A 20,729-nucleotide genomic window follows, 5' to 3' on the forward strand; every position below is an offset into this window, starting at 1 on the left:
GTCCCTTCCAGCCCACACTGCTCTCCTCTGATTCCATGGCTCCGTGACATCCTTTCCCCCCCCCGACGGACGAGCGGCACACGGGCTCCGCGGACCAGCGAGACCCCCGCCGCGCCGGCGCGCGCTCTGTCGCGACACCCCGCCTGACGGGCCTCGCCGGCCACACCCCCGCCCCCCGCGCGCCCGGCGCCGGCCCCGCCCATCCCGCCGCCGCCACACGCGCCTGCGCAAGGCGCGGGCCCCGCTGGCGGTCAGCGGCGGCGGCGGCGGCAGCGAGATGGCGGTCGCGGGTGGCGGCGGCGGGCCGGGGCGGCGGTGGCTGCTGTGCTTGTGGCTGTGCGCCGCTCTGCTGCCTCGGGCGGCGCGGGCGCTGACGGAGGGGCTCTACTGCGGGCGGCGCGTCTGCTACGAGGTGCTGGGCGTCAGCCGGCAGGCCAGCAAAGCGGAGATCGCCCGCGCCTACCGGCAGCTCGCCCGCAAGTACCATCCCGACCGGTACCGCGGGGACCCGGCCGGCGGCCCTCAGGCGGCGCACGAGAAGTTCCTCCTCATCGCCACCGCCTACGAGACCCTCAAGGTGAGCGAGCGGGACCGCCGCCGCGGCCGGAGCCGCTCCGGTAAGAGACAGCGCGGGGGACCGGCGGAGGGACCGCCCCGGGGGCCGTGCGGGTGGCGCGGCGGCGGGCCGGGAAGCGGGGCAGGCAGGGCGCCCGGCCCCGCGGCTGCCCGCGCCGCCGCTGCCCTCGGCGGGACGGCTTCGGGAGAGCCGGCGGCGCCCAGGCGGGTCGGAGCGGGGTCGAGCGAGCTCCGCTGCGGGCCGGCTTCTCGCCTCCCGCCCGCTGGTGCTTCAGGTCCCGTCGTGGCTCACGGGAGCTCCCGCCTCCGCGGCAGGAGGCAAAAGCAAGCAATGGCATGTTGCGAGGAGAGAAAACGTGGCTTGTAAAAGCCACGAAAGGTGCGTAATCCCTTCCAAATTTTGCTCGGCGGCTGCGACTCATCTGCTGCATCTGTGTACGAAGCGTTGATCGGAAAAGACTCAGCTTAAACATCTGGATCCTGCCAGACCTCGGCCGCGCAGATGTATCTCGTCCCCGGGGAGGACCAGTGCCTCTCTGGCTGACATCGCGGCAGGCTCTGCAGCTTCGGGCTTGCGTTTCTTGTGTGGACTTCGCCGGCTTGCTTCTTACCAGCACTCGGGGAGGAGGGGAAAGCCGAAAAACCTTCAGTAGCCAGCCCTAGAGTACAGCGGGGAGGGTACAGTTCTCTTGAAAATCCCGTTGTATTTAGAATTTGTTCTTCGGAAAGCCCTTTGTGTTTAGAACGAGCTGTCTGGGCTTTATCTTAGGGCTATACCTTTAAACGAAAAAGTAACAGTGACCCGAGTAGCCTGTGGCACCTTTAAGGGGCGCTTATCAGGCAAAATGCGTGTGGTTTGGCAGAGACATAACATGGTAACAGAAGAAAGAAACGTGTTATAAGTCTGCAAGGGAGGAAAAAAAAGGAAGTATTTTTTAGGGTAGGAAAGGAATACACTCGAGGCTGACAAAATTCCATTTCTCATCTCGTAATTACATGGGTGAAAATGAGAAAAACTCTGCGAAAAAGAGAACAATGAGGTTTTGAAACGGCCTTTCATTGGACAGATTCCACAGCCTTGTAAGCTAACTCTAGATTTGTAAAACAATCTCTTAATAGGTTCTTTGTCTGAAATATCTCTTCCTGAGCAATATTTAAGAACTGTTGTCAATCTGGATTTCCCATTCTGAAATTAAGAATGCTTCCTATGAGGATTTCAGTTGCTTGTCTTTATTCCAGTATTAGATTTCTTCATGCAGTGCGTGCTTATGCATTTAAGACCACATATGTCAGATGTGCGTGGGCAGATGAATGTGCGAACAAATTAATTGAGAGTATGAGAAAAGAAAGATTTTCCTCTGTGCTTCATACTCAGTTGGACTATTGCCAGTTTTATGGTAGCATGGTCATTAGTGAGATGTAAAGCACAGCTATAACAGAGTAAGTGAAAACAGGAATGTGAACCTATACACGTTTTTCATCTCTTCCTGCAGGATGAAGAAACACGTAAAGATTATGACTACATGTTGGATCATCCTGAAGAGTATTACAGGCATTATTATCACTACTACAGCAGGAGATTGGCACCTAAAGTGGATGTCAGAATAGTGATTCTAGTTACAGTGTGTGCCATCTCTGTGTTTCAGGTAAAATTTCGTGTTTACGTGACGCTGCTCAGTGAGTTTCTGAAAGGGAAGGGAAGTATCTGCAGCTCTTGTAATGTGCCAGGTATTAAACAGTGTGCCCATTTCTATCTGCTGTGGTAAACTTCTGTGTGGTGTCCCTAACAAATCTAAGTCGGATGTGCTCAGCAAATTTTTGGCTCTCCTTGGTACTTTGGACAAAGAGATTATTTTAATCTAATGATAGGATAGTTCATAGAGACAAATGCAGCATTTCTGAAGAAGTTACGTAGTTCTTCATGGCAGGCTCGGAGCAGCCTGTTCCTAAGCAGCGTCAGGAGCAGTGCTCCAAGTAAGTATGTGTCAGTCTGTCAAGCTGCATGCGTAATTTTTTTATTTTTTTTTTAACAGACTAATTGGAAACTGAGTTAAAGACTCAATTCAGATCATAGGTCTGAATATTGGGAGCTTAGTAATGTGTGACTCTTACACTGCCGTGCATTTTAAACCCTGCTTTGAAGCCAGGAGAGAAGTGAATTCAGCTCAGCAAAGTTTGCTCTGAAGGCGGTAGATCCAAGGTCAATGAAACAGCCTTTGTTTTTGTCCTGGTTTTGGCTGTTCTTATCTCAACCCACCTTTTTAACCTGTTTTACCTGTTTCACACTTTTCCCCCAGTTCTCCCCATTGCACTGCAGGGAGGCTTGCGGCTCTGTGGTACTTTGCTGCCAGCTGGGGTTGAACCCAGTGGAAGGTGTCTATTCCTAGAAGAGAAAACTTGTGCTGTGTCTGACAAATATTTAAGTGGAAGAAGATGCATAACTCTTTTCTTTAGCATCTATTAGATTACAAGTTCAAAACATCATTAAAAGTACCCAGAAAGTTTAAGAGATGAAGATACAGCTTATTCTGTGATGCAGATAGCTCCCTTTTTAGTGGGATATTGAAAGTTAAAACAAAAATATATTGATCAGAATCTGAGAGCTTGGAATAACAAAGTCCAGTGACATATGCAGCCAAATACTTAATTTCTCTCCAGACTTACTTCCAGTGGCAGTTTCACTTCACCTTTTATTTCTTGTTTTGGCTTTAAGTGGAGACATTTTCCTGCAGTCCAGCTGCAGATGATTGCAAATTCAGTGTAAATGGCTGTGTAAACTGTTTTGCCTCTCTCTTGCTTTCTAGTGTTTCTTCTTGGCCCTTGTTAAGGTTGTATAATGTCTGTGTGTGTCTGCCCCTTGTCTTGGTGGATAGCGTGAAATGCTGCCCTTTTAAACAAGTTGTCCAGTAAGACATGTTCACCCCAGGCACTATATTTCTGGATTGTTGTTTGGGTTGGTCGGGTTGGTTGATTCATTTCCTGCACTGGTATTCAGAGGGTACCTGGAGATCAGAAAGGGATGCTAAATCTTGTAAAGTGAATCCTGTCAGACAAATGGGATTGTGACATACTTAATCCATGCTTAATTAACTGTTTTAAATGAGTAGCAATTTTGTAATGAAAGGTTCCTACGCCACTGACTTTATTTATAAATCCAAGGGGGCTTCTAAGAATGGCTGGCACAGCCTAGCATTATCCTTCAGGAGGTTGCCATCTCCTTGTGAACAAAGCCAATCTGAACAAAGCCAATGTGAACAGTCTCTCCTGTTCTTCCTCATCACTGTGTGTTGCTGTGACATGTACATCTGTACATCTATTTTCCAGGTGGCTTACTAAGTTTGGAGGAATAATTACAGCTTCTGTAACACTGCAGAAGTACTGTTACAATAAGTTTTTACTCTTGCTGCAATGTAACTGTGGTCAAAGGTCTATGACAGCAATTTTTTTTCTCCCTGGTAAAACTCCAAATAGGAATGTGTCTGTAAAAACATGGTCTTACGTTCACTGTTCTTCAATTACAGTTCTTCAGTTGGTGGAATAGTTACAATGAAGCTATCAACTATCTAGCTACAGTGCCAAAATACCGTATACAAGCTACTGAGATTGCCAGGCAACAAGGTTTACTCAACAAGACTAAAGAAAAAGGCAAGAACAGGCGGTCTAAAGAAGAAATTCGCGAAGAAGAGGAAGAAATCATCAAAGACATTATTAAAAATAAAATAGATATAAAAGGCGGTTATCAGAAACCCAAGATATATGATATCCTTCTGTTTCAGATCCTTCTTGCACCTTTTTACTTGGGCAAATACATAGTTTGGAACTGTTGGTGGATTTACCGTTTCACTATTAAAGGGCAAGAGTACGGTGTGGAAGAGAAGCTGTATATCATACGAAGGTACATGAAAATGTCTGAGTCTCAGTTTGACAGCCTAGAAGATCATCAAAAAGAGACCTTCCTTGAACGGCAACTGTGGATACGAGAAAACTATGAGGTGGGTAGCTCTGGTGGGAAAAGCAAGTGTTAGTTTTCTAGTGCTCCCGGAGTACAAACAGCTGGTTTTGTGAGGATGTTTTTTCTGAACCAGCCACCTGCTGGCTCTTGCGTGATTGGAAGTGGAGAATAATCGTGCTTTATTCTCTCTCTGATACTACCTGTGCTACTATGTGCCATTACTATATCCTTACTTGAAACTTAGTCACGTGTTTTCTAGGCTGAAAAATATGCTCAGGTGTTTCACCCCAAAAGCTTCTCGGTTCTTTGATCATTGGAGATGCCTGTCTGCATGTTGATTCAGTTTTCCAGTCTCCTTTTAGAACGGAAAAGACTTAAGAATTCAATACATGGTACATCATGGAGCTCCACGATACTTTTCCCCCCACTCTGTTACTTTCCAAATAGTTCTTAAAACCTCTGTGATCACTGAACTTTGAGCTTGTGTATTTATAAATTCATCTATAATATTTTTTTAAATCTTGTTCATGCATAGCAGAGCATGAAATTTAATTCCCTTCCAGGAAGAAGTCAGATGACACCAAGATGACATAAACCTGTATGGTGTTGAGATTTACACTGGCTATATCTACATAAACTGCCTTCCAGAATAACAACAGATGCTGTTGCTTTTTTTAGGTACTTGACTTTGCTGGTAATTGTAGATTTCATTAAAATGAGACAATTTCTCAACAGAATGTAATTGCTTATCCTTTGATGCTGCCAATACTTAATGCAGAAATATTAACTTAGTTGTTGAGAAGCTCAACTAGGAATGAAGTTCCATAGCAGTATTCTATCCAGATTCTGGTAGGCTGAAGGTACTCCTATACTCTGTGTTGGCCAACATCTCCTTCTGTGTTGCAATTCAGTCTTGTGTAAAAACAATAAGCTGGCGAATGGTTGAACTACAAACACACTCACCCCTTGAGGTTCACATAAGCTGTTTCTTCAGCTTTACTAAAACCTTTTGTCTGTCTCTCAGGTCTACAAACAAGAACAAGAGGAGGAGCTGAAGAAGAAAATGGCCATGGATCCCCGATGGAAGAGGTATCGGCGGTGGATGAAAAATGAAGGACCTGGAAGACTGACTTTTATTGATGATTGAAAGTTGCTGAACAAAATATGTGCTAATGTTGAAAGTGATGTACAAAACTTTTCACTACATCATTCAGAGTTTTGACTGCTGTGGCTCAGCAGTGATCTAAAACTCAGGAATTGTTAAATCAGGCTGAAACATAATACCGGTTTATGATTTTTATAAATAAGACCTATTAAACAGGTTCAGCTCAATGTATATATGCCATTTACTTGGGGATCTCAGTGTGGAATTGATTATTCCAAACAATGTGTTTTCTGTATATATTTCATATTCATGATCAGTGGAACTGTAACTTTAGTCTTTCTCAAAATGCTTCTAGATCAGTCCTTGCCAGTCCTGTTCTTACTCTTTAAACTGAAGGATTCCTGCAAACAGACACTGGAAATGCTTACAAAGGATTCTGAAGCAAGGGCCATTTTCATAGAATCATAGAATAGTTAGGGTCGGAAAGGACCTTAAGATCATCCAGTTCCAACCCCCCTGCCATGGGCAGGGACACCTCACACTAAACCATCCCACCCAAGGCTCTGTCCAACCTGGCCTCGAACACCGCCAGGGATGAAGCATTCACAGCTTCTGTGGGCAACCCATTCCAGTGCCTCACCACCCTCACAGTAAAGAATTTCCTCCTTATATCCAATCTAAACCTCCCCTGTTTAAGTTTTAACCCTTTACCCCTTGTCCTGTCACTACAGTCCCTAATGAAGAGTCCCTCCCCAGCACTCCTACAGGCCCCCTTCAGATACTGGAAGGCTGCTATGAGGTCCCTTAGAAATTATTCCTCTTTCTCCCTACTTTTAAAGCTAATTTCTAAGGTGCCAAATTGTTTTTGATGTAGACAACATGGGGATTATACCAGACTACTTTTGCTATTCCTGTTCCAGTTGGAAGGGAATTTTATTTTTTGTGGGAATAAATGATGCATGATTGATCATGATTGTGATGCAGACAAGCCTTAATTCTTTGTTCTACAGAGTGATTCATGATATAGTATGCTTAGATCTTTTGCGCCTGTTTTTTCATCTTCTCATTTGATTATACCTGCTTGTTCAGAACAAGTACACCAGTGAATATTAGTCTACTAAATGTGACATTTCTTTCACCAAAGTATTGGTAAAAGGGAGGATGACCCTTTTGTTTAAAAGGGCAATTTTGATGCCTTATGTAAATAAAAGTTTATATAATATATTTACTGAATTTGTTTTCAAATCTGAAGTATTCTTTATCTATTCTGGTCAGAACTCAGAGTACTTAGAATAAATAGTGCACAACAGTATGCTGTTGTTTCCTCTGTAATTCGGCCCAGATCTGAGTTTCCATGATTTGCTTGTAAAAAAATTCTGTTGCCATATTACTGTTTGAGAATTTTACTGGGGAAGGGGCAGGTGGGTGCCATAACCATCACTGGGGTTTTCGTGTTCTTTATCACATCTATAAAAGCAAGTTCCTCAGAAGTGTTTCTACTGAAAATGGTGCCAAGTTAGCTGGTTTCTGTGGAGATCATTTCTGGGAGAGCAGCTCTTGAACTTGCTATTCCTGCCAAAGCCTGTAATAGCTGAAAGTTTTCAAATCCTTATTGATTAATTCTTGAAGCAAGTTGTTTCTGGTTCTGCAAAGGTGATTTGCTCTCATTCTTTGAGGAACAGTTCTGTCTTCCATGCCTCTTTTGCTAGTTGAGCTTTCACTAGTTCTTGGAATGTCATACCAGTTTTCTGTTTAAAATTTTCAAAAGCATGTTGGAAGTATTGCGCTAAATGGCTAGCTTGTGTGTGCATTAGTAAAATTGGAGAGGAACTGATAGATTTGTCCTTCAGCTTTGCTGCACATAGTGTAGCTATAAATGTTACTCACTTTGTATTTAATTGTCTATTTAAATTCAAAATTCAAATACCTGTTAAAAAGGTATCCAGAATAAGCTGTGCTAGCATTCATGAAGTGACCATGGGGACACTGCAAATCTGTTCATGGAGTGAGAGACCTTCACAGCTTCATCCCCCAAACCAGAAACTGGCCTCCTGTGAGAGTGGAAGGGGGAAGATTAAGTTGCTGTGATAGAAACAAAGAGAATAAAGATAACCACAAGTAAAATGTTGATTATTAGGTAAGACAGTTATATCAGGAAAAGAACCAGGCAAGTCATGCAAGAGGATCTAAACCTGTGGCCACAGTTTCACTGTCTCTGCTGCTCTTGCCTTTGTGCCTCATTTTGCTCCATTCCTTCCCTTCTAAGCCAAGTGTTTGGGTTATGCAGATAAGCAGTTAAAGCAGAGATCTGTTTTCTCTCTTTGCTGAGGTTAGTTGTAATCAAGATTAATTTTCCAGACCTGACACGACAGTGGGAAATGGGTGCGTTGGAGGGGCTGTACGGCCCACTGGAAATGAGCCATCCTGCAGGCTCAGCTTGGAGTTCCCTTCTTTCTTGATGTATAGCCCTTTGAAAATAACCAGATGCAGGCATAAATTCATGGGTTGCAGCAAAAATTTGCAGGGTGGTGACACTGCAGTCACATCTCTGTGATGAATGATAGAGAAAAACTCGTGTCTTTACAAAGCTGTCAGCATTGAGTGGCACTCATTAGCTAAGGTCACTGATCATTTCTAGCCTAACACCTCACTGTAGTTCTAAATGATGCCTGTCTTCTGGGCATAAGTTTTCAGGCCCTATTTTATCCTGGAATAAAGTTGACAAAGCAATTACATGCACATGGAAAAAAACCAAACGAACAAAGCAGGAATGAGGCTGCTGGGGATTACTATACCTGGTAAAGCCAGTGTAGATTGAGATGACTTCAGGGAGAAGTCTTTGCATGAGCAAGTATTGCTGGTACTGGGTAGCAGTGTGGCGAGGCCATAGAGTCTTGGAGAAGAACCGCCTTACCTCCCAAATCTACTAAAATCTATTGTTTTCAAAGAGTTGTGTCTGTTGTGCAGCATGTATTTACTTCCAAATTCATAGTGTATGTAAGGTGAAACATACATTTCACCCGGTATGCGAAAGGTATTCAGAGCCAAGGCCTTTCAAACTGAGGCTTTGCATGAGGCTCAAGCATGTCCATGGTTGGTCATCCCTATGTTCAGAGCAACCTTTTGAGGCTTTGATCTTTATCCCACCAACTTTTTAACAGGCCAGCAAGCTCTGATGGCTGGCAAAAGCCCTTCAAAAACTGAAGGGACTCATTGGTGGCCACAAAGTGAAATGGTAATGAATGGTGCAGATGGGGGATGCAGCAACACTGGCAGCAGTTTGAGCCTACTGGCTACCTGTGTGCAAAGTGGGCTTTTCTTTGCAGGGTTAGACCTTTGATGGATATTTAGAACTTCTTTTTCTCTCTTTCCTCCCCTCCCTTTTCCTTTCCCCCCCTTTTATCCTCTATTTTTGCACTTTCCTCCCCTTTTTTGCTTTTTTGTCCCGTTTCCCCTTCCTCCCTTTTTGCTTTTTTTCCTCCCTTTTCCCTGCATATTTTGCACCTTTTCCCCCTTTTTGCATTTTTCCCCTTCTCTTCACCTTTTTTTCTTTCTCCCTTTCCCCTTGTTTTCATCTTTGCTTCCTTTTCCCCCCTTTTTCTTCCCTTCCCCTTTTCCCCACTTTGTCTTTTTGCCTTTCCCTTTTTTGGTTTTTTTTTTTCCCTCCCTTTTCCCCCTTTTTTCTTCCCTTTCCCCTGCTTTTTTGCCCCCTTTTTTTTGTCCTGTCTTCCCCTATTGTCCCCTTTTTCTCGTTTCCCCTTTTTTCCCGTCTTTCTTTATCCCCTTTTTTACCCTTTTTATTCCCCCCTCCTTCCCCTTTTCCCCTCTTTCCCCCCATTTTTTCCCCTCCCCGTCTTGTTTGTTTTCTCCGCCCCCTCCTCTTTAACTAACGCGCTCTCCCACCCCCGGGGCACACGGTCCAGTAGCCCAGGCCGCCGCCAGGCGCCGCTGGCGGTCGGGCCGGGACTCGCCCTCCGGGGCCGATCCGGGGGGGCTGAGGGCGGAGCGGGCGCTGCCCGGCCCTGCCGGGCCCCTCCCCAGAGAGGTTCGGCGGCGGCTGGGGGAGCCGAGCGGAGCCGCGCCGAGCCGTGCGGAGCCGCGCCGAGCCGAGCCGCCTGCCTGCCTCTGCCCGTGCATCCCCCCGCGGTCCGGCCATGTCGTCGGGCGGCAGCCTGAGCACCATGCAGCGGCTGGTGGAGCAGCTGAAGCTGGAGGCGGCCGTGGAGAGGATCAAGGTGAGGCGGAGGACCAGCAGCTCCTGCCGCTGTCTGACCGCGTCGCCGCCCTGGGGGCGAGTCGCGGGGAAGGGGCCGAGGAGTGCGTGTGCCCAGGTCGCGGGTACGTGTGGAAGGAGCTGCGGGGGGAGACGCGGTTAATTCCGCACCAGAAGCTGGTGTCGGGAGCAGCTCCTCAGCCCGAGGGGCTTGCGGGGGGAGGCGGTGTGCCTGTGCCCCCGACAGGCCTGGGAGCGCAGGCGGGTTCGTACGCACGCATGGACTTTCTCCTGCCTAAGGATTTCCAGACAAAGACAGGCTAGCGAGGCGCTCCCGTCATCTGCCACCTCCCGAGGCTTGGCTTCGTGGGGGTTGTTTGGCGGATTCTTGTTGTTTATTTTGGTTGTGGGTTTTTGGTTGGTTGGTTGGTTGGTTACTCGGTTGGGGGTTATTTTGTTCGTTTGGTTTTTGTTTTTTTCCCGTCAGCCCAAATTCACCCATGCAAATTCACACCATGTCCAGGACAGCTCCGGGTTCTCAGCGGGTTGGGGGGGAGGGAGCGGGGTGTCCACAACAACGTTGCAGAAAGGATTCTTTCCAGCCAGGCACAACATCCAACACAGGCTGTGAAGGGATTGAAGGTCGAACTAATTTGTATCCTGCACTTCTCTCATCACCTCCATGCATTCGCCATTTTCCTCGGGCCAGTCACAAACATCAGCTTCCTCAGTCTGACGACAGTGGCAGTCTGTTGACCTGCGGGAGCTTAGTTGATTGATTTAAAAAAGTAACTCGGAACACCCTTTCCCACTGTTCCTGTCCTGGGCTGCTGAAAACGTGAAGTTCCCATTGCAAGGTGAAACCGCTGTGGCTTTTGGACATCGTCCCAATCAGTTCATTATTGTTGCTAAATTCTATGATCAACTACAGAGTCGTCGGGTGTTTGATTGGCTGAAAGTGACCGTAGTTCACCGCTGCCGTGGCCTGTGACCTGTAGAAATCTGTGAGAACAGCACAATGCAGGGCAAATGTGTAGGCTCTTGTGGCGAGAGGGACATTGTCTAACACAGGAGTGATTGACCAAACATTTCTGTTGCTTTACACTGCCAGCAGTAACCTGGATCTCTGCTCCTGCTCATTTTTAGGCACATACCCCCTCCCTGCTTTCTCTGTGGGCACGGAGGGTATATAAAAAATATAGTGTATAGTCGATTGGGCATTACTTTGTGGCAGTAACGTATTCTGGAGCTTGATTTCTCAAATATGAATCTCATATTTGCTATGGGTTTGCTTGTATTCTGGGGAGCCTTGGCCTTGATGAGACCACGCAGCCATGTGCACAGCAGTCTCCTTCCAGGTCTGCTGCTCCAGGATCCTCTTCATGTCTTTTGCACAAGTGAAATGCTCAATTAAAACTATGTCTTATACGAAGTGTCATCTTGGCTTCTTGACCTTCTGTGTAAAACAGTGGGGGGTATGTTCAGCTGGTGAAGAGCCACTTGGATCAGATTTAGCAGATGTTGAGACAGGAGAAAATGTTGTTTGGCTCCTGTGAACAGACAATGTGTTTTCAGACGGAAGCTGGGTATGAAAGGGTTTTTTAAAATACATCCCATAGCAGAGAGTCGCAGTGGTGATTCTGTTTACGTTGCCAGCTAAAAGACCAGACAGGAACAGCGTTTTCAGAAAGAGGAAACCAAGTGGGAAAGAAGTACCCACACACGTCTTGGAGGCTGCCGCAGGGAGCGTGTTCACCCATGATGAAATACGTCAGAAACCCTCATGCTTTCTGTGTATGCATTTCTGTAAGAATGCTATAGGGGCATAGGTAGGGCTAAGAGTAGGCGGATCTGTCCTACAACAACAGTTTGCTGCTGTATGGATAATCCTCACAGGGGTGCCAAACCTCAGGTTTGTGTCTTTGCAGGAGCAACAGGATGTGCATAGCTCAGTGTGTCTTGCAGAGTTGGGCAGCAAAGTGCAAGGAGACACAGTGAGGAACTGCTAACTCTGCTATGCTCACAGGACAAGCCGTGCCCTGAACGACGGCTCATCTTCCTAGGAAAAGGCCCCATGAAGCCTTGGCCTGATAAGGCAAGCAGCATCTCTGCCTGGTAGCCATGTGGTCCATAGTCAGCTACCAGCAAGGGGTCAGTGCTGTGGCCAAGGGAAGGGTGCTAATGCTGTGTGGGTCGAAGGGGCTGGGAAGAGCAGAGACCTTTGCATCCTCCAGAAAGAGGTTCTCCTCAAGGAAAAGAGGAGGGACAAACCCACTGACTAGCAGGGATCCTTGCTGCAGGTATTTCTCCCTGTGCTCCAAGAGTACAAAAGAACTTGGGAGGCTGTGGGAAAATGCTTCTCTGAACAACTCCCTGGAATGCTGACAGGCAGTTACCAGGATGAGTATCCTGGAGGAGACTTGGGAGGCAGTGAACAGGAAAGCAGCAAAACAGCAAATGAAAGCATGTGCTGGGACGGATTTTCTCACATGCTTCCAGACATTCTAAGAACTAAAATCCCATCTGGGTCCCTGGGCTTGTTCCACAGCACTGGACTGTGCTCCCTGGGGCCAGAGTGTGGATTTGAAGCTCTCACTTCATTGCCAGGGGAAGGTGGCAGTTTGGATTTTAGAAACTTTTCATCGTTATCTTTTCGCTTTCATTCCTTGTTATGCTCTGTGTTGTTAACAGTTTGGGAGTGAAAACCCTTTTAATAAATTAACTCGGGACACACGAGTTCAAATATAAACCTGTAAACAGGACAGTAGATTAGAAAATATTGTGGTCACAGCCCCGTGCATTTTAATGAGGACAAATTGCATTGCACTTGCACCTCTGTCCTCTACACTGCTCTGGCTCATCAAATGGCACAGTATTTCATGTGTGTTTATTTGGAGCTTTGTAAATGTGCATCTGTGCTGATGTATTTGCTGGTTTAGAATCCAAGAGCTGGCTTGGCTGCTCTCCAGCTCTGTTTGATAATGGCTGTTCAAGAGGAAATGCCTAATAGATGCTTGTGAATGAATTAGTTTCCTCTCTGGATTTGTTTCTGTTTTCCCTTTACGCAGGTCTCTCAGGCAGCTGCAGAACTCCAGCAGTACTGTATGCAAAATGCCTGCAAAGATGCCTTGCTTGTTGGGGTTCCTGCGGGCAGCAATCCCTTTAGAGAACCCCGATCCTGCACTCTACTCTGAAATCAGGTAATAAAGTCACAGATACCACAACAACAACTCGGATTTGAAACCAAAGCCCTCGGAGGGACAAGGGCATGTGGCGATACTTGTTCTAATGTCAAGTTCTTGGTAGCAAAGTGTCATCACTTCACTGCTACTCTACAAACCGTTTTCTGTTCCTATGCAGTATGACAATGGAAGCATGTCTCTTTCCTACAGCTCTTTCTAGAGGTGTTTTGTTTATAAGTTGGGGGTTTTTTTGTTTGATCTGTTTTTGTGCTTGAGCAGCTCTAGGGTCATTAGCAGCAGCCAAAATAATAGAGCTGCCCCTGACACACTACACAGTCAGATATACAAGCCAGTGACATACTCAGCTTGAAGAAGTAAGACAAAGCCGTGGCAGATGCATGTATTCTGATGACTAACGTGCAGCTTAAGCAAGAACCTTGTTAAAATACATGTTGTCTTCAATGTCATACTGCAGTTCATTTGGCTGTGTGTGTCCCTGGGCTCTTTCTGTTGTTACTGAACAACTGTATATTGGTACAGCACCAAAATTGGTGGAAGCCGAGAGGCAGTGAAGCAGTCTGTAATCACCTTTTTCAGCACAGATCTGAAGGGTGAGATACTCCCTAAACTTTGCCTGCCCTAGCACTCTGCGCTGCTTGTAGCTGTGGAACACTGGCTGGCTGGGTGTGTGACTGTCCAGCATTGGCAGTTCTTTGGGATCCAGTTTTGTGATTCCCACTGTTGTCTCTCCCATGTGTATCAGTGATTGGAGCAGGAGGAAGGGAGGCCATGTGTGCTTGTAGTCTTAGGCAGGATGACGCCAAACTTTTGTTGGAAAGACTTATTTCTTGTGCATGACAAACAAAGGTGGAAGTAGGACGGTCAGAAAGGGTTACTCTTCAAAATTAAAATAGTTCCTGATAGATAGCTGAGAAAACTACAGGGAGAGGAAGAACCACTGAATTCTGTTCTTTCTTTGAGAGCACTATCGAAGTGAAAATGAATGGGGTTTTTTTAGGAGCAGAATTTAAACTGGAGGGTGAAGTACTTACAGAATCTTCCCCTCCTGCTACCAGGGTTCCTGAGAATGCAGCTGTGCTTGTGCCTCATCAGTAGTGTGTTTTGATTGTTGCTACATAGATTTGACAACACAGGACTGAACCTGAAAGGGAAGAAAACTGAGCATGAGATGGTCTTCTGGAAAAACTTGGGCAGGGGGTGAAGCACCAGCAGATTTTCTTAACTTAGGTGCTACCCTTAATTCTTCTGCAAATAAGATGAAATTGGCAGTGACTGTTGCATGTGTTATTGTGCTATCAAAGCAGCCTTTTGCTTCTTATTTCTTGTGTCTCTCCGTGTGTATAGATGTATTTCTAGGATTCAAGTTTGATTGCATCATCCAGACAGCATACAAAATACCTTCTCGAACAAGTTTGACGGTAAATTTGTGATGCTTCTGGAAAAGCACAGCTCAGGCCAGGATGTCGTTAAGTAGCCTTTTGCTGATAGATCAGTTAACTAGTTTTTTATTTAGTTACCTTAGGATCAAAACCAATGAAACCAAAGTAAAAAACCCAACTAAAAAAAATTTAGAAGTATTCAGGATGTCAATGCCCAACAAAGAAAAGGGGTTATTCAGTCTTTCTCAGTGCAAAGGAGCTTTTGTTCTATGATTTGTAAGAGAAATGTGTCAGCTTGGAAAACAGCATTTTTAATGGATTTACTTTTTTTCTTACAGGGAAGGTCATCAGAGAGTTGCCTTCAAGCATGAGATGTTTAACAACTGCCTTTCTTTCACAAGAAGAGTCTCTCTCTCTGTATCCTAACTTGTGTGGCTAAACCAATTTCCTAAATATTTCTCTGTTTTCTTGTGTATCCAAACTTCACTGTCTTTTGCTAATGTTCATAAAGTTTTCTAATGTAACTGTTACTCTTTTCAGAATTGTCACCGTTGCTGCTACACTGTGCTAACTATACAAATACTACTTGAGGAGCTTACATTTTAGGAAAGACCTGGATTTTTACTAAATTACTATCTTGGTAAACTGTTACACTGGAATGAGAATAGAAACTATTTGGGATTTGCTTCTTTTTCCTTTTTTTTTTTTTTTTTTTGGTTCCAAAAAACATTCAAAAATGAATTCTTAAAGTGTAAAACTAAATGCTGTTAGTACTGAAGTAATGTTCTCAGTGGAATTTTGCTTCTATTAGTAAACTGGAACCAACTACAGTTCTTTTTCAGGTGCATCTAAGTCTATAAATGACACATACTAAAAACTGCTGGACACAGTGTGTAGCACAGGCTTGATTCCTAAGGCTTCTTTCTTACAAGACCTCTAATCTGTAACACTCTCCTAATTAGTATTAGTAAAGGTACTGTTGTGGTGGAATATCCTTGACGTGTATAAATTGTGACCAAGCAGACACTAAAAATCTGTGAGCACCCAAAGATAGTTGTATGTGTGATTGTCAAGGTTTACAACACGCAAAAATATTAAAATGTGCTTGGTCATTTGCCTTCATTTTTTTATAGAGCACTTTTAAAAGGACAACTAACTTTTTTTAATAGGTTTGTAATGTTGTCTACTTTCTATTGTTTGTATTAACCTTTTCAAAGTTTGGAAATAAAATTCCTTTCCCTACTTTCCCTGGCTTTGAACTCATTGTTTAATTGTAACAAAGAGAAGATATTGTAAGGAAGAGGATACTTTGATTCTGCGGTGGGAGGGGAGGCCTCAAGCTATTTGGCAAAAGGTTTTCATGCTTGCTGTCCTGCAGGAAGGCACTGAAATGTGGGTTGTAAAACTGCCAGTGTGTGTTTTGCCACTAAATGCAGAGGAGAACATCCTTCCTTAAGGGCTTTTCTTTACTCTAGCTTCCTTTCTTTGTAGGCTATTTGAACTGGGCAGGTTTGCTTTCAGTACTTTACGCGTTCATTCACTGCAGAAGCCTGCAGGAATCCTGGTTGTTCTTACTCGCACAGAAGTGGTCAGACACTCAGACTGAGGTCAAAATGTTCAAGTCCGGGACAGTGTAGAGGGATGAGAATATGCATTAAATACCTGCTAACAGCCATCAGCTGGCTGCTGGCCACTCCGTTCTGTGCAAGCCCTTCATATTTCTTTCACCTCCCACAGTGAAACCTTATTCCTGTCCCCACATCTGTTTCTCTGTCCAGGCTACCTCGCAGCATACGCTTCCCTGCTTAGCGTCCTCACTGGAAGCTCACTCAGTGGCTGCTGAGCTGGCGTAACAAACTGCCAAATTACAGTGTGCACAAGAAAGCAGCCGCTGTCACCCATCCACATGACTGCTGTCTCTTGGTTGCCCTGCCCAGCCCCATGTGGTACCTTTCAGTTGGAGCACCACAGTCCACAGGTGCTGAAGGAGCAGCACTGTGAGTATTCTGCAGGTCCTGACTGCATCCACATCCTGCACCAGCAACGGGTAGAAACACCATGCATCAGCTGTGAGATGGACTAGGAGCACTCTGCTGTGGTGTACCGCCGAGCGGCGTGGTTATTCTGCAGTCTCAGGAGGAAGACACATTCCAGTCTCTTCAGAGGAGTGTGCTCCTTTACTCGATTTGAGTTGCAGGGTACAAGCAGGGAGAGGGATTATAGCAATGCCACCTCTGCCCTCCCAAGGCATGGTCTATGACAAAAGTCAGGTGTCAAACCGAGCTCCATAGCAGGGTTGGTTGGTGCTGAGGCTCTTGGGTTCCTGTTGGGAGTCAGTTTTACAAAGCATGCCACTGCTGGTGATGTTGTGTCGGCTGAATGAAGCAGCTTGTGTTTTATCAGCTCAAGCTTTTGCAAGTCCCTTCTTCCCCTTGCAGGGACCTGACAAACAAGTCTGGGCAGCTGTCTGCTGCTGCAGGCTGAACAGGGTCTCTCTTACCTGCCTCACCAACAGGACAATTTCTCGTCTCCAGCTACAGTTATGTTTACACTCTTCTTTGCAGAACTGTCAGCTGGGGTGGTTAGGACAGGGACAAGCATCGTATTTTGCTGCCTCTGCTTTAATGGGTGCCACCTACAGTGGGATGGGCAGCTCTGGACAGGTAACAATGTCTTGGCTTTCTTTCCCAAAGACCATCCAAGGGGGCTGTCTGCTTGGATTTTAACAGTCCACACAGCACACAGAGGCCTTCATACTAGGTTTCATGGCAGCAGGTCCCACAGGATGCCCACAATAAAGCACATCAAGTGAGTGCACACTGTGCACCAAGTGCCTCACATGAGACACAAGGCCCTCTTCGCCACCGCCACCTCTCACAGTCCCTCAGCACAGCTCTTTCACACCTACAGCTGCCACCTGCCTCATCACTGAGCAGTTCACAAATTTGATCCAAGAAGTGAGTGTCCTTCCCCACTGACGGAAGACTGGTGGTTAGGAGTTAGTTGCTTCCTCATTATTTTTAGTTACAGATGATCTGGGGGAGAAGGGAAGTGCATTTTTACAGTGTAATAATCCTCCACATTAAACAGACGGGAGGAGGGGTGAGAATGGCACCTATGATAAATTTTCTAGTGTGTACATATCTGTGAGATACCAAGAGTCATAAACAAATAAAGTAAAAGTGACTGGTCATTGCAAGCCCTTGCCCTTATTTGCCACTGCGTTGCCAGTAACTAACTGTACACTGACATCTTTTCTACCTAATGGAAACTTAACGCAGACAGCACTTGAATTTGCTCTCCTTACTTAACATGGGCAACATGCCCTTGTTTTTGAAGTGATCTAGAGATTATCTGAGCCAGTCTTCCAAGACTGCCCATGTAAAAGTTCTGGCGTCAGCCTTTGCCTGCATGAAAGGAGGACATAAATAAATAGTTTGGCAGGGGCAGCTATAATTTTCTGCACTGTGGTTGTCTGTGACTGAGACTTTGTTGAGCTGCACTATTAAAAGAACAGATTCCTGGGCCTAGCAATTTGGGATGCAGCTCTGACAAACAGAGCCAAAGCCATGAATCAAAGAGAAGGAAAATGGTTAGGTCAAGTGACCACAAAAATGGGCCACAAATAGTAAGCAAACTGCAATTTCCATTTAAGTTTTTTCTCTTATTATGGGCAAAGTAGGGAAACCCTGCTCACAATTCTTCTGAATTTCTCCTTAAGTTACACTTGAAAGGTGTTTTCTAAAGTGTTGCAAATAATTTGGATACAAATAGTCTGGAGATATTTAGTGTGAACTAAAATTGCTATTAGTGCTGTCATCATAGCTTTTAGGAATTCTCAGCTAAAAATCATCACTCCATTTGCTCTGAGACCAGAGCTTTCTCCCCTAAATAGTGGTTTCATTTATCCAAGAAGTGAATATGCACTTCCTAGTGAATATGCACTTACTAAAGACTCAAAAAGCAAGAAAGTATTTTACTAAAAGCATAGACCATAAACTTGTTTTGTTTTGCTTTCTGCTATTGCATCAGACTCAGAAAGATTTGTGAACTCTAAAACTGAATCATCTCAGCTGCAGGCCACTGAGCAGGCACTGAAGCTGGCAGGCATGCGGGTGCAAACTCTGCATGCACTCCTGCAGCAGAATGGAGTTACTGTCTACCATTGCTCCCGCACATACTTCCTGTTTCATTGCCAGATTTCTGATGGGAAGTGAAGGTTCGGGTACTATTCTACCCTCTCTCTTCTGTAGCTTGCAATTGAGATGCCTTTTTTTACCCCCCTCACAAATCTCTTACCTCTTCCAGCTGTAGCCTTCATTATCTGCCAGTGCCTCCCAGATGACTCCCATCTCCCTGCTTGCCAACACACAGTAGCAGACTGAAAAATGTGGATGCTAACAAATGGCCTCCACCAGATTATGACAGAGCTGGGGTCACAGCCAAGCTCTTTGAACTAAAACTCTCAGAGTCGTAAATTTCAGTGTATCTCTTACATAAAACAAATAAAACTGTCCATAAAACAAATAGGTTGTTTCTGTAGCTTAATTATGATAAAAGGCAGTTCATGAACTTATCACATGAGTTTTTAAAGGAGCTGCAGAGGTGAAGAAGTGGAACTGCGCCAACGAGAAAATACAGAGTCACAGCTGTGAGTGCAAGAAAGCTCTAAAACTCTGTGAGCACCCTTGAGAGTTCAGCATATCTGGTCTGTCATTAAGCCTGCATGCTCAGGGAACAAACACAGGTGCCTTGAAAATTCCATTAGCTTCAGTGTCTGGGTTTTTTTTCATCCGTATTTTATTTTTTGCATAAAGAATGATAAAGTAACTTTATATCACCCATGAGAACAGAGAAACAGTAATTCTCCAAGTTCAAGGAACCAGTTTGTTTAGTAAAATTTTTAAAACATACAAAAGAATTCTGAATTAGTAAGGACTCACAAACCCTAATATCTCTCTAAAAATGAACAAAAAAGTTCAATTTAATCTATTTCCCTTCAAATGAAAAAGTATGTGTAGTATGCAAATTCCCATTCCATCCCATTCAAAAGAATTTAAGACGTGTTTGTCCATCACTTCTTCCAGGGACTCTTTCATATGTCAGCCTTCGTTTTTTGAACTCTGGTACTTCTGCAAATCCTGAATCTGGAAAAGAAGTGGAAAGAGATTTAATGCATAATAAACTACAAATACGACATGTATGCAGACTTAACTATGTGTTTCTCAGAACCAGTAATAGACTTCGGCTCTAATCAGTATGCTCTGTGTGAAAAGTATCAACTGCCATAAAAGCAAATGCATACAGATTAACTACGTCTTACTACTCCTGACCATTTTTATGCGTATCATCCTGTAGTAGTAATACAGGACCTTATGCAATATAAATACATCAACCCGTGTTATGCTTAACCACAATATTTCACAGTATTTCAACAAAAAAATGAATGCTTATTTCTATTTCATTGACACTCAGTACCATTTAATAATTGTGAAAGTTGTTTCTTTTTAACCAGAGCCATGTTCATGTTTCTAAGTTGTTTAAAAAAAGCTACTTACATTCCTAAGATTATTTTTACAGTAAAATATTTGAGTAGTTGCTTATTCAAAATAAGTTACTGTAAGAAAATCCTGTTTAGTCTTTACAAAAAGTATTGTCAGAAATCTTTTAACACTGACTTGAGGATTTAATCTGTTCCAGTGGAAATATTGGCTTGGCATACTGGCATTGTTTGTGGCTTAATAAAAATTTGATCTGAAGCTTGAGGAAATCCCTGGGGGTTCCCAATGTGTCTTTTTAACTTAACTCTATGCAAATTTCTTAAACCTGGCATTTCACATTTCTTAAATCTGGGGCTTCAGAAGGCTCTCACAGTATTAAGGTGGGGCTTGGTTTTGTGTCTTGTGGGGGTTTGTTCGTTTGTTTTGCATTAGCATGCACAACTATTTAGTATACTTACTTTTCCGGTGGCTATTGAATAATAAAGTAAAATAAGCCTATTCTTCCCAAATTTAACCCCCAAATCACTTTTTGTTTTTTTATTTTATTCAGATTTAAGTAATTCTGCCCTACTGGGAAGAGTATTACAAAAAGCTTTTTACTCGGAGATCACTGCATTCAGCTCTGGGATCCCCAATAGAAGAAGGACATGGACTTGTCGGAGCAAGTCCAGAGGAGGCCACAAAGATGATCAGTCTAAATTGAAAGAGGATAGATTTAGATTAGACATTAAGAAGAAATTCTCCACTGTGAGGGTGGTGAGAGACTGGCACAGGTTGCCCAGAGCAGCTGTGGATGCCCC

General features: G+C 44.7%; 3 protein-coding genes across 3 annotated transcripts in view; 2 read left to right on the forward strand and 1 right to left on the reverse strand.

The window, feature by feature from the left end:
• The first annotated feature begins 265 nt into the window (after positions 1–265).
• Positions 266–6,945, forward strand: DNAJC25 (DnaJ heat shock protein family (Hsp40) member C25). Its single transcript, XM_065663610.1, has 4 exons — positions 266–577; positions 2,070–2,222; positions 4,098–4,568; positions 5,553–6,945. Exons 1-4 carry the CDS (start codon positions 278–280, stop codon positions 5,673–5,675), a joined length of 1,047 nt encoding a protein of 348 aa, XP_065519682.1. The 5' UTR covers positions 266–277; the 3' UTR covers positions 5,676–6,945.
• A 2,618-nt stretch (positions 6,946–9,563) lies between these two features.
• Positions 9,564–15,669, forward strand: GNG10 (G protein subunit gamma 10). The gene is made up of 3 exons (XM_065663612.1): positions 9,564–9,868; positions 12,915–13,046; positions 14,767–15,669. The coding sequence occupies exons 1-2, from the start codon at positions 9,788–9,790 to the stop codon at positions 13,038–13,040; spliced, it is 207 nt and encodes a 68-aa protein (XP_065519684.1). The 5' UTR covers positions 9,564–9,787; the 3' UTR covers positions 13,041–13,046; positions 14,767–15,669.
• Positions 15,670–19,389: 3,720 nt separating this feature from the next.
• The window catches only part of SHOC1 (shortage in chiasmata 1), a 44,617-nt gene continuing 43,277 nt past the window's right edge, over positions 19,390–20,729 (reverse strand). The window contains exon 28 of the mRNA XM_065662369.1: positions 19,390–19,575. Coding sequence (XP_065518441.1) covers positions 19,475–19,575 — 101 coding nt within the window. The 3' untranslated portion in view covers positions 19,390–19,474. The remainder of the gene's footprint in view (positions 19,576–20,729) is intronic.

This window comes from Lathamus discolor, chromosome Z, assembly GCF_037157495.1.
Source record: "Lathamus discolor isolate bLatDis1 chromosome Z, bLatDis1.hap1, whole genome shotgun sequence".
NCBI classification, from domain to species: Eukaryota; Metazoa; Chordata; class Aves; order Psittaciformes; family Psittacidae; genus Lathamus; species Lathamus discolor.